The sequence below is a fragment of the Nematolebias whitei genome, chromosome 5 (genome assembly GCF_014905685.2).
Source record: "Nematolebias whitei isolate Nwh7 chromosome 5, NemWhi1, whole genome shotgun sequence".
In the NCBI taxonomy this organism is placed as follows: Eukaryota; Metazoa; Chordata; class Actinopteri; order Cyprinodontiformes; family Rivulidae; genus Nematolebias; species Nematolebias whitei.
In genome coordinates, this window is record NC_056502.1 from 16852804 (window position 1) to 16870203 (window position 17400).

Below are 17400 nucleotides of genomic sequence, written 5' to 3' on the forward strand. Positions count from 1 at the left end.
CGTGTTTTTCAGGCAGCCGCAGCTAGCAACAACGTGCGCTGCTAGCATATAGCATGTCCAAGGGATTGAAGGCCGCAGACCTGCCTTGGAGACGAAGATCTCCCTCTGTAAAGCAGCTGACGCCAGCTCAACATGTGTGCCTCTCCCACGGTTTGCCTTGTCGGGGACTGCAGCGCGGAGGACGATGACCCAACGATCCACCTGGCTTCGTTACTCCCCTCGCTGCCGGAGAATCTGCACAAGACCTGATGAAGCCCATCGCGGACGCGCTGTTCAGAGCAGCTTCAAACCATGCTGGCGAAGTGAAACAGTCGGAGGAGGTGCCAAAAGCTGTTCGCCACCTCATCAAGCCGCGCGGCCCACCCCGTCCCCGCTGGAGGGACCGTCGCGAGCAAGTTTTCGACTTTTCCACGGCCGCGGCTCTCGCTGAGTTCCACCACCAGCCCCGCCCGTCAGAACCCAGCCCTCTTCACTCCGGCAGCCTGCAGCTCAGCGTTTCCCCAGAGTTCGCCTGCAAGACAGCGCTCTGGGCAAACAATCGCAGAGCTCATGAGAGAGAAAGCTCTCAAATGACGGTCTCCGGAGGGTGTGTGTAAAAGTGACACGAAAGTTGAAATAAATCATCATTAATGATCCAAGTGTCTGTTTTTTAGCCAGTCTGTAAGCCCGGATGTGCTCACAGCGGCCGCACACATAAGAGCGCACTCGTGGGATGAAACAGCCCCACACACGAGCCGGTGTCCTTAAATAAAGGTTTTTAACTCACCGTCGCTCTAAGACATGACGAGTCGATCACAGAACAGCCTCCACACATGAGCCGGTGTCCTTAATTAAAGGTTTTTAACTCACCGTCGCTCTAGACATGACTAGTCGATCACAGGACAGCCTCGACACATGAGCCGGCGTCCTTAATTAAAGGTTTTTTAAACTCACCGTCGCTCTAGACATGACGAGTCGATCACAGAACAGCCTCCACATGAGCCGGTGTCCTTAAATAAAGGTTTTTTAAACTCACCGTCGCTCTAGACATGACGGGTCGATCACGGCACAACGGTAAGCGAAAATAACTCATTACCAACTAGAACTGCATGATCCTCACTCAAGCGGTGTCAACTCGCACTCGTGGGATGGAACAGCCTCCACATGAGCCGGTGTCCTTAAATAGGGTTTTTAATTCACCGCCGCTCTTGACATGACGAGTCGAACACTAAGATGACAGCCTCCATCCAACGGTGCTGCGTTGATGCTGGCGCACACAGCTGCGGGCGCTAACCAGCTCACATCGGTATAAATGTGGTCCGCAGGCTGGTCCGGGTGGGGGTCCTTCTCTCTCAGCTTTCGGCAGCTCACCGCAGCTTAAACGTGAAGCAGCCGAAGAACCCGGTAATGAGTCCCACCTCCCTCCAGCGCGCGCCCCTCCAACGAGAGCGGCGCGCGTCCCTCCAGAGAACAACGTGTGCTCCCGCGGGGCTAAGCAGCCTTCACTCCAACAGCACGGTGTAAATGAAGTCACGCCCTCCGCCTTTCAACGTTCGCACAGCGACGTCAAACGCGCAGCTCACCGCGTCATCAGCTGTCACACGCTTCGCCTTCAGCTCAAGTCTCGCCCGGGGTCACACAGAAAACATTCCCGCGACGCATGACGGCGGTTGAGGGACGGACTGCTGACAGCCGTACAAAACATGACGCATCATTAACGCACGTTCATCCACGAACGTTACGTAGAGTGGCTAAAACATGCTCGCCGTTTTTCAGATGGATGGACAGGGTTTATGCAAATGGTACAAGTTACAGTTTGCAACCCGAACCCCTCCATTCAGAGGAGTTATATAAACGGTCCCGTCATCATCAGACTGATTCTCTTCCCTAAATGCAGAAATCCAAGTGTTTTCTGATAAAAGTAATCTACAGAGTTCCCCAAGGGAGAGAAAACACGAGGGTTTTACTCACGGATCGGAGGGGTGAGACCGTTCTTGGATCTGTTGTTTAACATCCAGAGAACGCATACCGATCATCCTAAAACACAGAGACGAGAGTTTTTTGTTTTACCTGGATGATCTGCGGATCCTGTCACTTCAGACAGGAGGCGCTGATGCAGGATCAGGTGTTGACATCACACCTGTTAATCTGGGCTTCGCCATAAAGTGGAAGGAAGCTCGATTTTCCCGGCCCAGACATTTGTTTTCTGGAGTGGAATTAAATTCAACCACCATGAAAACTCGTTTATCACATGAGACGCCTCTAGAGGTGTTTTTGCACGTCTGCATGTGGATCCAGTAAAACAAACGACGGATGATCATTGTCTTTTCCTCTGTGGAAGCAGACCTCCGACTCTGGGGAAACACCTTGTTTTTCTATCAGAGGGAGTCCCCCTCAGCAGACCCACGTCATGGGTCAGTCTTCACGGACACGTTGCTGTCAGGCTGGGGGGGGGACATGCCTATCTCAAGCAGTAGGGGCGCTGTGGCCCCACTACACATCAGCCCACATCAATGTTTTGGAGTGTCGCACAGTACTGAATGTGATTCAACACCTTGCTCCTGTGCTACAGAATCAACACGTGTTGATTCACACAGACATCATGATGACTGCTGCGTACATAACCATCAGGGTGTGCGTTCAGCCCAGATGTTACACATTGTGCGAAAGCTACTGAGTTGGGTTCATCAAAACCTGCTTTTATTAGAGCGGTTTACATATCCGGTGTTCTGAACAGAGGGGCTGATGTGACGTCCAAGGGCGGCCCACGTTACGTGGACCGGATCCTCCATCCGGATCTGATGTTTTCAGACGCAGCAGAAGTTGGCAAAGCAGCTGTGGACCTGTTTGCGATGCGAGAAGAACGCTCAATGTCAACTACGGTTTTCCCTGAGCCCGCGAGACGATCCATCGCTGGGGGGGGACGCATTTGCTCACAGTCGGTGGCCCAAAACGCTTTTTACGCGTTTCTTTTCCCCCACCTCCTCTGTTTTTTACGGTCCATGAACCGAGTTCAAGAGGAGGGATTGACAGCTCTCCTGGTGGCTCCCGGCGTGTGAACGCACTATGGTTCCCAGGCCTGCAACGTCTGTTGTTGGGTCGCCGTGGAACTGTCATGGAGGAAGGATGCTCTCCTTCAGGCAGGAGGAGCGACCAAGAGTTACCCAGAAATAGGTCAACACCGGTGGGTCTGACCGCTGAGCGGTTCCACTTAGAGGATGGGTCTCCCTCAGGAGATAGTGTGCACAATTCAAGATTCACGTGCTGCATCTACCACAGTTCTGTACACATCAAGGGGACGGCTTTTCAGCGCTGGTGTACAGAGAAGGTTTAGAGACCACTTCATGCCTTTTAGGCGGCGTGTTGTTTTTCTACAACAGCTGATGGATAGGGAGTTGGCTTTCAGTACGCTTTAACGTACGATTGCAGCCATCTCTTCCTGCCACAAAGGGTTTGGAGACAGAACAGCTTTTATCACCCGCTGATGAAGCGGTTTCTAAAAGGTGTACAGAGATGTAGGCCTGTTTCACGCCCACTTGTTCCACAGTGGGTTTAACGCTGGTCCTGTGAGCCCTGATCAAAGCTTCAATTGAGCCTCTGGATCAGGTTTCATTTAAATTCTTGTCTCTTTTAACAGCCCTGTTGCTGGTTTTAACACCCGCTAAGAGGGTAAGTATTTATCTGCCCTCTCTGTTGCTTCGTCATGCCTTAGAATTAGGCTGACGGGCAGCTCAGCTGATTTAAGACCAACCCAGCTTTTATGCCTAAAACATCACGAGCTCTTTTAAATCAAGAGTGATATCGTTGGAGGGGTTTTTTCCCCCCCACAGATCAGAAGGGGAAGCATCTGTTCATCTTCTCTGCCCGGTGCAGGCGTTGACGTGTTACGTAACGCGCACAGCTGCAATGCGTTCAAATTCAACAATTGTTTGTGCATTATAGAGATGCTTCTGCAGGTCACCGTTATCCATCCAGCGCTTGTCACACTGGCTGTGTGAGGCCTTTTCTGAAGCCTACAGAGCATCAGATTTAGGGCCTCCTGTCAACCTCTAAGCACATTCGACCAGGGGTATCGCATCTTCGACTGCTCTGCTTAATGGTATGTCAATGCAGGACATTTGCACTGCGGCTGCATGGTCAACACCCTGCTCATTTATTCGCTTTTACCTACGTGATGTAACGGCTCGTTCCATGACACATTCTGTCCTTAGTGCTCTAACAGAATGAATATTGTTGTTCTCATGGAACTCTGTTTAAGCTCACTTCTGTCTGCATGCATTACAGTGTGAGATGTTGTTATCAGTCACAGTCGTGTCTGTGTTTCTGGTTCTATTGTCACTAATCAGTTCATGATTATTGTTACCAATCAGTTCATTTGATTATTTATCAATTCATGGACATTAATCTGTTTATACTGTTCAGCCATGAACCAGTTGGTTCATGCCCACCTCCCCCCCTCTTTTCAACTTCCTCTTCCCGTTGAAAGTTTTTCCGGGGTATTCATGCTTGTCAGAACGCATAGTTACACAACATGCGTCTGTGCATGGCACATAATTACGCGATGCGTAGTTTATGCACACGGGGAGCTGGGTGACAAGACGTTTTTTGGGCAAGCTTCCGCTTCTTACTGTGTTCGAATGGACCCAGTGAGGCGAGGACCACATCTGCTTCGCCCTTAACCCATCAGCGACAGCCTTAAAGGGCGAAGCCTATATGAAATAGAACGTTGGTTACGTACTGTAACCCCAGATTCTATGAATATAGGCGTAGCCCTTTAAGCGTCGGGCCTCACTGGCTCCTAAATGGCTGAAGAAAAAAGCTATTTTGGGAGCCGATTTCCCGCTCTTAACGTAATTTATACGGACCGGGTGGGGCCCACACAGCAGGTGGGCGTGGACTAATTTTTTTCAGTGCTTATGCTCTGCATAACGGGATAAACCCATCAGCGACAGCCTTAAAGGGCTACGCCTATATTCATAGAATCTGGGGTTACAGTACGTAACCAACGTTTGTAAGGTTGAGTGATGGTCTGCAGCTCCTGGGTCTCGTCAGAGCACAATTTAAAGTCCGACTGATGCAGCAAACAAACACGAGCAAACGTTTATTTTTAAATATTACCCCACATTCCCTCAGCTTTTCACATCCTGAGCACTGCTGCTAATAAGCTCATGATATTTTTGCACAGGGGCTCAGGCACTTGAAATCATCTCGCAGCTGGGTCTCGCTCATCTCCTCCCCCCTCCCACATTTGTGCTATTTTCTTTATTCCCTCTATAGTTTAACTTAAATTCCTCAAATATCTATAAAGTATTCCCTTTTCCTCCTACGCTCAAACACTGTAAACACACTTGCGCTTATGAGGAAACGGAGACATGCACGGGCCAGAGCCACATCGTCCACCCTTTTCCTCCCCCTCAAGAGGTCACATGACTAAACACTTGCATCCCATCACCTCTCACCACCCCTGATCCTGTCTTTTCCTTTCTTTTTACTTTATCTCACTCAGCAGGAATCTGCGTCCTCGGCTAGAGTTGGGAGGAGACGTTTGGCAGGAGATGTTGGACAAAACAAAAGGAAAAAAGAGAGCGAGAAGGAAAGTATTTTGTACGAATCATAGAAGCAGACTGAGTGCCAGTCGTTCGCTCCTCTCCCCTTGACTCTCATCACCTCCCAACGCTGCGTGGAGGTCCACTCCAATGACAGACGAGGAACTGTGGAGGGTTGGGCTTGAAGAGGCCCCTCCAAACATTTTCACCACCTCCTCCCCCTTTTGATGGCATTTAATTCTTCCTACAACCCCATTAACGCATTCAAGCAGTAAAATCTACTGTGCGAGTGTGTTAACTCCGTCGTCACCTTCAGTGAAAGGCTCCCAGTTATAGAGGCGACCCATGAACTCCTGGGAGTCGAAGGCCGCGCACTGCTCCGCTCTGGAGTCCGACGCAGCTCCTCCGCACACCTGGAGGGCAAAACAAAAACAAAGACACAAACAGGAAAGTTTAAAGTTCGTCCAAACACTAAAACCAATCAGAACTCAATCGAAGGTTGTTTCGCCGAGCCCCCGGAGAAGTCAGGGCGGAGTGCAGCGAGAAGAAGGCACAAAAAAAATAAAATTATAATGAAGAGGGAGAAATGAAGGCTGGCACAAACACACCTCGACTCTCCACATAAACTCACACACACGTGCTGCTTTGGGCAGCAGCGGGCCTGCAAGGACCATATGGAAATAATCAGACTTTTTTATTTTTTTTTATTTTTTGGAAGCGGCTGTTCACATAAATTTGCTGCTACTTTCAATGAATGCGAGTGACTGTGTGCGCACGTGCACAGGCATGTGCACGTGTGGGTAAGCAGAGCTCGTTCAAGAGGATTTCCTTCTTCTGCATACCTGAATATAAACACCAGCCGAAACTTTAGACTTTCATCCTGTTCTTTTTTTTTTTTGGAGTAAATATCGCCTTAAATTATAGCGAATGTGCAATTTTTAATAAAACTTTTATTGAATTACAAAAAGCAAATAAGGAGCAACAAAAATACAGATAACTTAAGGTCTATATAAAATGAAAACCCTTTTTTTGTTAAACCTTTATAACATTATGTGTACATGGATTCATTCAACCTTTATTTATACAGGTTAGTCTCACTGAGCCTCAAGGACTCGTTTACAAGAGAGACCTGATTTAAACAAAGAACACAGACAACAATAGAACAATCATGTAAAATGCATATAAAAAGTATGTGATCCATAAGATCTTGCATGTTTTTCGAACTTTGAGTGTGTGTTGAGAATGATGCTCAGCTACACCAAATTATAGCCCAATATCTATAAAGGGGCAATTTATCGTTTTCAGCATAAAGCATGCAAAATGTTACGGTGTGTGTGTGTGTTGCTTTTCACAATAAGATATTCTCTGTTTTTAATACGCCCTGAATGACCAACATCTTGCTATTCTCCCGAATGGTAAATATTGAGCTCATTCAAAACACAGTTCAGCGAAGTGGCTCCACAGACCAGTCCTTTCTCCAACGGTTCATAATTCACAGGTGAAGCGTCCACGTCCCGCTGAGAGGTGAGCTTTCAGAAATGGAATAAGTCAAACAGAACTGTTTTTTGTGAGATTATTTTAATACCATTTTATTTTCACTTGTTATACTCAATTTGTATGCATCCTTTATGATTGTCTATTGTTGTCATCACTCTTTGTTAAAACCAGGTCTCTCTTGTAAATGAGTCTCCGAGGGTCAATGGGATTAACCTGTATAAATAAAGATTAAATGAATGAATGAATGAATGAATGAGAACCAAAAGAGGCAGAGCAATTCTCTGCTGAGCTGAAGCGTAACACGACGTAATCAAAGTGTGTTGGACGTCTCCCTCGTGTCATTTGCTAGAATGAATTAACTCACTTTAGCCGTCCTCTTTATGGTTAACTAATTTTATAAACTAACTCCAAAGTTGCTGTGAGTCATCATTAATATTCCCCTGGTAATAAAACTGATGTTTAATCCCGCAAGCCGGCAAACACAACTATCAGTTCACATTACTGAGCTGCAACTCTAGAGTTATTCCTTTTTCTTCACATGTCGGCAGCACAGCCATCAGAGCATCCCAAACACACGGTGTGCACATGCATGCACACAGCCGCCACTGATCCCGCTCACTTCCCTGCGCCGCAGGAGAGCGAGCACCGCCAAAGGAGCGCACTGCCTTTTGAGCGTCTCCGTGAGACTTGTGTTACTGCTAATTTAATTCTTATAATTAAACATTATTAACACAAAAATAAAGACGAAACGGTAAGAAATAAAGTAAAGTAAGAAACAGTGTGGGATACAAAGCTTGCTGGGTAGTCTTGTGGAAATGATGTGTGCAATTTTTCTGACTGTTTATGATGTTTATGAGTGTGGAAATGGGTTGTTCTCGTTAATGTCCCGCTCAGATTTGGTTGGACAGTTATGTTGAGGTCTCGGTTATTGGCTGTAAACTGACACGAGTCCGAGGTTGTTCCCAGTATGTACATATAAAGGGGAAAGTGCTGAGATGGCGAAAGCGAATACCGTTACTTAGGGGTATCACTCGAGTGCGATTTTGTGGTGATGTTATTGTCAGCTTAGCATAGCATTGTTTCGTGAGAGTTAACATTTTTCTGCACACTTTTTTTTTTATTTAGGCTCGTAAAAATGATAAAATTGTAAACGACCCCTAAAATTGTCTGCTTGTAGCCATTTGTTGTTTTAAGGTTGATTAGCTGAAATGGTTTTCTTAAATTGGATTAACTTCAAATGGTATCTAGATGAACATCCAATGATTACATCCTGCAGGTTTTATTCAAATCCATCCTCTGGTTGATGAGATAGTTTGCCAACAGACAGACAAGGTTGACTTTAACATTTAATGTGAAAGTTTTTAACAAAGATCCTGCACTATCTTTGAGTGCTCAAAATGTGTCAGGGATGGCTCTCAGCTACTACTACATCAAATTCTAGTTCAACATCTGTAAAATTGACTGAACTGGTGTTATTTTTGTGTTCAGTAGGATCTACTAGTTGTGGCAGCCATCTTGAATCAGTTTAATTCCAAAAGTTCATCAGGTGTAGATGTACACTCAAGAATTACTTTCAAGAGTTTTAATAAAATTCATCCAGTAGTTCATGAGATATTTTGCTAATAGACACACAAACACAGGCAGTAACTGGTATATTATCTTTCCACCTTTCAGTGGGGCACAGTAAAAAAAACAATGCCTCCAAAATTTTCTGATTTACAAATACATTTCCTGGCCAAAAAAAAGTCGCCACCTGGATTTAACCAAGCAAATAGGTTCAAGCCTCCTGTTGGATAATTACAGCATGGGCAATTATCTTTCAGCTGGCAACAAGTTATTTAACTCCACTGGTGCAATGAGTTGCTTCACATTTCTTAAACAACCATGTTGAAAGACACATCGTGTGTTCGTGGAAAAAATGTCAGTCTGATTGAGAAGGGTCAAATCATTGGCATGCATCAAGCAGAGAAAACAACTAAGGAGATTGAAGAAACTGTTAAAATTGGGCAAAGAACTGTCCAACGCATTATTAAAAACTGGAAGGATAGTGGGGATTCATCGTCTTCGAGGAAGAAATGTTGCCAGAAAAAAATCGTGAATGATCGTGATCGGCGATCAGTTGAACGTTTGGTGAAATCAAAGAAAAACAACAGTAGCACTCAGGGCTATGTTTAATAGTGAAAGTAAGAGCATTTCCACACACACATGTGAAGGGAACTCAAGGAATTGGGACTGAACAGCTGTGTAGCCTTAAGAAAACCACTAATCAGTGAGGCTAACTGGAAAAAAGGCTTCAGTTTGCTCGGGAGCAAAAAGATTGGACTCTGGAGCAATGGAAGAAGGTCATGTGGTCTGATGAGTCCAGATTTACTCTCTTCCAGAGTGATGGGTGCATCAGGGTAAGAAGAGAGGCAGGTGAAGTGCCTAGTGCCTAGTCATCAATGCAAGATCTTGGTGAAAAATTAATGCAACACTGGATGGAAATAGATCTTGTGACATTGCAGAAGCTTATCAAAACAACACCACAGTGAATGCATGACGTCATCAAAGCTAAAGGCAGTTCAACGGAATATTAGTGTGTGACCTTTTTTTTTGGTGGCGACTTTTTTTTTGACCAGACTGTGTTTGTCTTCGAGTCGTTAAAAAATCCTTCTAAGATTTATTGCTCCTTTAAATTCCTTTAAATTAATCAGATTATTTTGTTTAAAACAATGTCCCCACAGAGGGGTAAAAAGGGTTAGGAGGCTTAGAATGGATCAAACTGTAAATCTATGAGAGTATGTAAAGCACAGACTCAGGATTTTCTAAGATATTCTGAACTACAAGATCTGGGTCAGTTTGGGAAACCAGTACTGAGCAACAATTCAAACAACAGCAAAAATGGAACAGAAAAAAACCGTTTAATTCAGCAATATTAGTTGCCGTTTTACCACCTTTAGCTTGTTCCACATCAATACAACTGACTTAGACTTTGACTCAGTCAATAAACCACTCCTTTGTTTGGCAACAAGTAGAGTCATTGTTCCAGCAATGACTCTAGTTGGGCCAGACGCACCAAGGCAGGCCTCAACCATGATACTACCTCCACTGTGATTTACAGAAGACCTCAGAAATCTCACCCCCTGGGAATTAAAAAGACTGAGGTTTTGGATCCGGTGCTGACTAACAGAGTGGTAATTTATGAATGTGATGTATTTCCAAATAAAATGACGAAATGAGGGCATTGCTTCAGACGTTCGTAATGAAGAAGGAGTTGAGCTGAAAGGCAAAGCTCTACATTTACTGGTCCTTGTACAGTCTGATGCTCACCTATGGTCGTGAAATAGACAGAAAGAACAAGATCCTAGATCTAAATGGCCAAAATGAGCTCCGTCCATACGGAGGCCAGGCTGAGGAGCTCCGTCATCTGGGGGGAGCACAGAGTAGAGCGGCTGCTCCTAACTGAAAGGAGTTACCAGTAGTTGCAGTGGTTCAGGCATCTAATTAGGTTGCCTTATTTTGACGGTTTCCTGGGAATGTCCCACAGAGTTGATGGAAAGGGAACTGTTGGAGGGATTACAGTATATATTTTCTCTGGCCAGGGAACGCCTTGGGATCCCCCAGGAAGAGCTGGAGAGTGTCACTAAGAGGAGTTATGGTGGGGTTTCTCTCCTGGACCTGTTGCCTCTGTGACCCGACCACGGATAAGTGGTAGAAAATGGAGATAGTATGGTAAGTTCTAAACTGGAACTAAAGTCAACAAATGGTACGGTACTTCAAATGTCATCAGATTGCTCCCTGTGTATTTTTATGATGTTAAACCAAGACAAGTTTCCACAGAAAAATCTTCAAACATAAGACATCACGACACAGTGAACTAACCTGACTTACACCAATTTGTGAGCAGTGTGGGCAAAATAAGTCCCAGCAAGGAAGTTTCCAACATTATTTTCAAATTCTTTATCTCAAAAGCTTCAAAGTGATATGTAGCTTGTTGAAATTGGGCGATTTATTACCTGGCAACATGCTGGTTCGGTTTGAGTACTGGTTTGAAAACCCTTTTTTAAATTGGTGTAGAGTGAATCCATAAGGAATATTTATTTCTTAAGCTTCACAATGGCAAACATTATATGAAGGGATTTCCCAACACTACCATGTCATCAAAGAAATAAAAGGTCAATTAAAAAATGAATTAAAAATATTATTTCTGAAGACATACTTGTTACAAAGCTTATAATTAGAAGTAGATTATGAAACTATATGCTATTTTAGTTACTGGGATTGCTAGATGGTGTCTTTACAGCCTTATTTTTACTCAGAATCTCACATTATAAATTTTCACTTCTTGGTACTTTATTTTTGTACGCTTATTGCATGCTTTACTATTTTCTTATTTGTTTGTTCTTTGTTGTTTTATTAGCGAGTCAAATCGGTTCTTCTCAGGAACATTTCACTGTTAACCTTGTGCTAACCTGCACATGACAAAGAAACACAACTTGAACTATGGCAAAATCACATTTTTTGCACTGCAGTTTGTGTTCATTCTAACCCATTTGACACACTGGCACGCCACACACCAGGCTCTCACATCTCTTCGCCCCTCTAATCTCTATCAGCTCCTCAATCTTCTCGTCTTTCATGCTCCTTCTTTGGTTCTTCATTTTCTTTTTTTTTCTCCCCTCTTTCTCCTGGACGTCTCTTCCCTCACACAGCTGTCGCAAACAGCTGGAAAATTCCTAGTATTCAACTGGGGAGACGTGAGCAAGGGAATTATCACGTTTATACACATTCGCAGACACACAGGTCCAGAGTTCCCATGTGAACCAGTCGCTGTGACAGAAAGCAGAGAAAAGACTCTCATAGGCAAAAACACCAGAACGTGCACTCGCTGACACTTCCCCGCACCGGATTATACCTTTACAGAGGATTGTTTATTCAGCTATTGTGTCAGAAAAGGATCATCTGTTGTGACAAAGTTGAGAACCAATCAAGTGGGACGGTTTGCAGCAGATTTTTGTCTTATTTTCAGTAAACGAGTGTATTTCAGAACCATTATATACATGGATGCAAGTTTGACTGAATGCAGAATGCTTCAAGGTCAGTGCACGTCTGTGACCTGATGTTTTACAAGAGCCGTGTAAATCTAACTTAGTGTGCGTGTAAAACATGGTTGTAAATATTTCTGCTGAAGATAAACACGATGGGCTTAGGAAGACCGAGTCGGTTCTGTATATCAGGATGTGCATGAGTGCAAGACCCTAAACGCTGAGCAGACAACCTAGAAGAAACGTCTGCAGAAAAGGTGAAAGAAGTCTTAGAAAAAGACAAAAATAAAGGAAACTCATGGAGGCTCGTGGACTGAGTGGACAGAAGTGCACGCAAAAGCAGACACAAGACGACGAGCTGGCTTGTGTTTCACGGTCAAGGAGGAGAATTGATGTGTTGTTGTAAAGAACTGCATACGGTGAACGCAGAGTGAGGTTTCCATCACCACAGAGGGGTTTTCAGTACCAGTGGCTTTACATTTAGCTCCATGTACGGCTTTGTATTTTAAAGCAGCCTTGATCAACAATTTATTTTAGGCAAAAGAAGCGTCAGGCTTAAAAAAAACTAAAAGTTCTCATACATTCATCTGAAGAAATATGAACAAATGGAGTCTTTGTTACAAACGGATAGCAGCTAGCTAGCAGGTTGCTACGTAGCAAGAAATTAGCTGGCTAATAAGTTGCTAGTTAGTTAGTTAGCCAATTTCAAGATGGAAGAACTTGATACTAGCTGGCTAATAAGTTGCTAGTTAGTTAGTTAGTTAGCCAATTTCAAGATGGAAGAACTTGATACTAGCTGGCTAATAAGTTGCTAGCAAACAAATCAATCTAATGATTTGGGGCAGCCTTGGCTGAGTGGTTAGAGCAGTCGTCCTCCATTGGGAGAGTTGGGTGTTCAATTCCACCAGCAGTCACAAGTGTCCCTGGACAAGACGCTGAACTCCTCATTGCCTCTGATGTGCGTCTCACTGGTGTATGAATGTGATAAAGCACCGATTAGTCTACAGATTCAGATTAGCTTTGTATAGAGTGTTGGGATGGGTAAATGAAGGCACAGATTGTAGTGTAAAGCGCTTTGAGTATTTTGACTAGATAGAAAGGCGCTATACAAGTTCAGTCCATTTATAAAGATGAAATAAATTGAGAAACTAGCTAGTTCAGTTGTTACTAGCTATCAAGTTACTATGAAGAATGAAAAACGTGAGAGTACCAAGCTAATAAGCTGCTAGCTGATTGGGCACCACAATGGATTTGTGATTTTAAAATTAATAATTACAAATTTATACATATGATTAGTTTACATTTGATATTATTTATATCATAACATGTGATTATTGACCTGCCATTGTGTATCTGTTCCTCTCAAGCCCAGCTGCTCGAAGCAGATGGCCGCTTGTCCTGAGCCTGGTTCTGCTGGAAGTTTCTTTCTCACGAGGGAGTTTTTCCTTCCCACGGTCACCTTCATGTTTGCTCAAGATGAGAGTCTGTGATGAAGTCTCAAAGCAGTCTGCTCCTCAGATAAATAATGTTTTTAACTTATTTTTTATGTATTTGAATGTTTCTGTTCAGTGCCCTGAGATGACTTCTGTTGTGACTTGGCGTTTTATAAATAAACTGAATTGAATTGGTTAGCACTATGGCTTCACAGCCTAAAGGTCCTGGGTTCAAGCACCGGTTGGACCTGCTTTCTGCGTTAAGTTTGCATGTTCTTTCTCATGTTTGCATGGGTTTTCTCCGGGTACTCAGTTTCATCCAACAAACCAAAAACATGCATGTTAGGCTGCACTCAGGCCCAGGCCTCCCATGAAAAGCAGATCTGTGATCTCAGAGGGTTTTGCGCCACAAAATTAAAAAAAAGGTGAAATGAAAACATTACTGTGAAGATAAACAAACAAAAAATATAGTTAACTATTAAGTTGTTAGCCAGTTAGCAAGTTACTAGCTAGCTTCTCCGTTTCCCTCCTTGAGTTTAAAAGTCATTTTATGCCCGAGTGATTCTTTGCCTAAAGCTAGGGTTTATAATAAACAAACAAAATAATACATTTTCCAAAACAATTGAGGTAGTGGGGAAAAAAAGAAATGAAAAAACAGCCAAAGTTTAAACAAATCACCTCCAGAAAGCCTGAAGAAGCGTTGCTCAAAACTATTTTAGAAGATGACAAGACAGTCTGGTTGCTTGAAAGCAGACTATAAAAGAACAATGGTTCATGACTTCTCCACTGAATTTTAGAAGGACACCCGGTTAGTGAATAAGGAGCATTAAAAGGACGCAGCATCCTTAACAATGTCAATACATTAACCATTTTAAAGAAAATAATAAAGAGTTGAAGCCTAATTTACTGAGTCCTTTAGCGCAACCTCAAAAAAGAAGTGTTGCTTCTTTATCTTTGAGTTTATCAGGATGGAAGGGGTTATCAGACTATCTCTAAAGACTTTGGACTCCCGCCATTCATTGCCAGACAGACTGTGGACAAGTGGAGAAAGTTCTAATCGAGTCCAGATGATACGGGTTCAGTGTCAAACAATCTGAAAGCACATCTCCCATCAGAATACTAGGACTGAGGACCACAAGCATGCTTTCTATTTAAACACAAACAAACTAAAGCTTATGTATAAAACAGACTAATAGATTGCAACGTTTTTGTGTTGGTTAATTTTAATTAGCTGTGGAGGCCATCTTGAATTAGGTGGACTTCAAAAGCTGTAGATGTACACCCAGTTTCAGAGTTTCATTAAAGTCCGTTGAGTGGTTCATGAGATATTTTGCTAACAGACAGAAACATGCACACAGACATGGATGAAAATATTTCATTTATTTATTAACCTTTATTTAACCAGGCAAATCCCATTGAGCAGCACGGTGGCGCAACTGGTAGAGCTGCTGCCTCTCAGCGAGCAGGTCCTTGGTTCAAACCCCGGTCCGGGGGCCTTTCTGGGTGGAGTTTGCATGTTCTCTTCGTGCATGCGTGGGTTTTCTCCGGGTACTCTGGTTTCCTCCCACAGTCCAAAAACATGCATGTTAGGCTGATTGGTAACTCTAAAATTGTCCCTTGGTGTGAGTGAGAGAGTGAATGGTTGTTTGTCTCGTTTGTCTCTATGTGGCCCTGTGATGGACTTGCGACCCGTCCAGGGTGTACCCCGCCCCTCGCACAGTGATTGCTGGACATGGGCACCAGCGACCCCCGTGACCCAAAATGGAATAAGCGGGTAGAGAAAATGGATGGATGGATGGAAATCCCATTGAGATCACAGATCTCTTTTGCAAGGGAGGCCTGAAGGCAGCCTAACATGCATGTTTTTGATCTGTGGGAGAAAATGGGAGTACCCGGAGAAAACCCACACAAGTACGAGAAGAACATGCAAACTCCACACAGAAAGGCCACAGGTCCAACCGGGAATTGAACCCAGGACTTTCTTGCTGTGAAGCAAAGTGGTAACCACTGATCCATCGTGTTGCCCATTTGTTTTTGCCTTTTGGCAATAAGATGCAAAATGTATGTAAAATTGAAATTTCTTGATGCTTTTAGCACGCTAGGTCAAAATTAGCTAGAAGAATTGAAAAAAAAAAGTTCAGAGCTAAGTGCAGGATGGACAAGGTGGAGTGATGGATGATGGGAACAGAAAGCAGGCGAAAGACAGACTGTTTTTACACAGGAGCTGTGAATGTGACGGATGGGTTTTACTGAACACTAGGGTGGTTGAGGTGAGAAACTACCTTCACTACCGTGAAGAGGGGACTATTCCTGCCAACAAACACACCCACGAATACCACACGCATAGAAACACAAAAGCTCCTGAACACACAAAACACTGACGGGAAACCCAAACTCCCAGAATCAACAGAAACATTCTTTAAAAGCCATAATAGATGTTAAAATAATGCAATTTTCTTTGTTTTTGATCATTTTTTTTGTTTATGTGTTTTGTCTATGATGTAAAATTACCACTAAATACAGTCACTACCAAAAGTCTACCGCACAATTTGTAATGAGTAAAATCATCAGATTCATATTTTGTTGCCAACAATCACGTTTGTTTACATTTGAACATCGACAAGTACACTTCGGACAGTCTCGGCGCGCAACAGATGTTGGGTCGTTAAATAACTCCCGGCTGTAAACAGAGGGAGAACAATGGCATCATAGACGTCAGGCCGAAAGCAAAAAGTTAAAGTTCTTATTCCTTCTGAAAATAAACAGCGACTAAAAGCTTTAAGGACGAGAGCTGACAGACGGAGTCGTTTTGGTTCAAGGTTCTTTAGTGTCATTCACTCCACATGTGGTACATGAGGTGAAACGTGTACCCAAGGTCACAGTTACACCCAAAAATAGCAAAAATATTAAGTATAAAAAAGAATCAATATACAAGGACCTAATATATATGCTAAATAATAATAATGTAATTTGTAAAATAATATGGCATGTTAAATAGCAGCCTGAACATGAGTCTGTTGTGAGCAGCTGCGTATGAATACAGCAGCTTAAAGGCAAGAAATCAGCAGCATGGATAATCAGCAGTCCAGTTAAAGTGACATATCACCAATTAAAGTGGCATTTCATTGATTTTTCTGGTTAGGGATTCGAATCAGGGTAGAAGCTGTTCCTCCGTCTAGTGGTTGTACACTTGATGCTTCGCATTTTGGGGAGGAAATCAATCAGCGGAGAGCGATAATACAGAAGTTGGGATTGTATGAATGTGAGCTGTGTCAAATTAAGCTGAACTCTAACAGGAGGGTTTTAAGTTCAGCTGTAAATAAAGTCGAGGAATAATTCCTGTTTTCTAACACAACTCCTACAAAAACTCTGATGAGTTAGATTTAAAATAACCCCAAATAATTATTTAACTTAGATTTTCAGAATAATGTAGTATGAACATATGCTGATATATTCATAAATTAAACGGATTCTTTCATTTTTCTGGACTGTATAATAACGTGCATTGAATTTAGAAATGTAACGTGAGACGTTAATTATCTTTGACTCACCAACGACAGTGGGTCATTTATTAACAGAATCAAAGTTTAACACATCACACATTTACATTAATTGGCAAAAATTGAAAATAACAACAGCTTATTAATCAGTTTTACACGGAGTAAACAATACGGCGATTGTTTTCTCACTTCCAGCTGTACAACAGACACTAACCACACGGCGGTGGTTGAAAAACTTTGCTTCAGACATTTCTAAAAATATCTGGAATGATTTCTACTTGATAGAAGAATTTTAAAGATGGAAAGATGAAGTTTAGAGGGAGAAAAAGATGGGTGAGGGAGTTTGTTTGTGTCGGCACCAGAACGGCACTCTCCGCGTTTTTCCCAGCTTCTTCCCCAGTACACTTAGGTGGTATAAATC

At 43.3% G+C, this 17400-nt stretch overlaps 1 protein-coding gene across 1 annotated transcript in view; it reads right to left on the reverse strand.

Annotated features, from left to right (window-relative positions):
- Nucleotides 1-17400, reverse strand: part of adamtsl4 (ADAMTS-like 4) — a 64640-nt gene that overhangs the window by 26337 nt on the left and 20903 nt on the right. The window contains exon 4 of the mRNA XM_037676629.1: nucleotides 5836-5938. Within this exon, the coding sequence (XP_037532557.1) occupies nucleotides 5836-5938 (103 nt within the window). The remainder of the gene's footprint in view (nucleotides 1-5835; nucleotides 5939-17400) is intronic.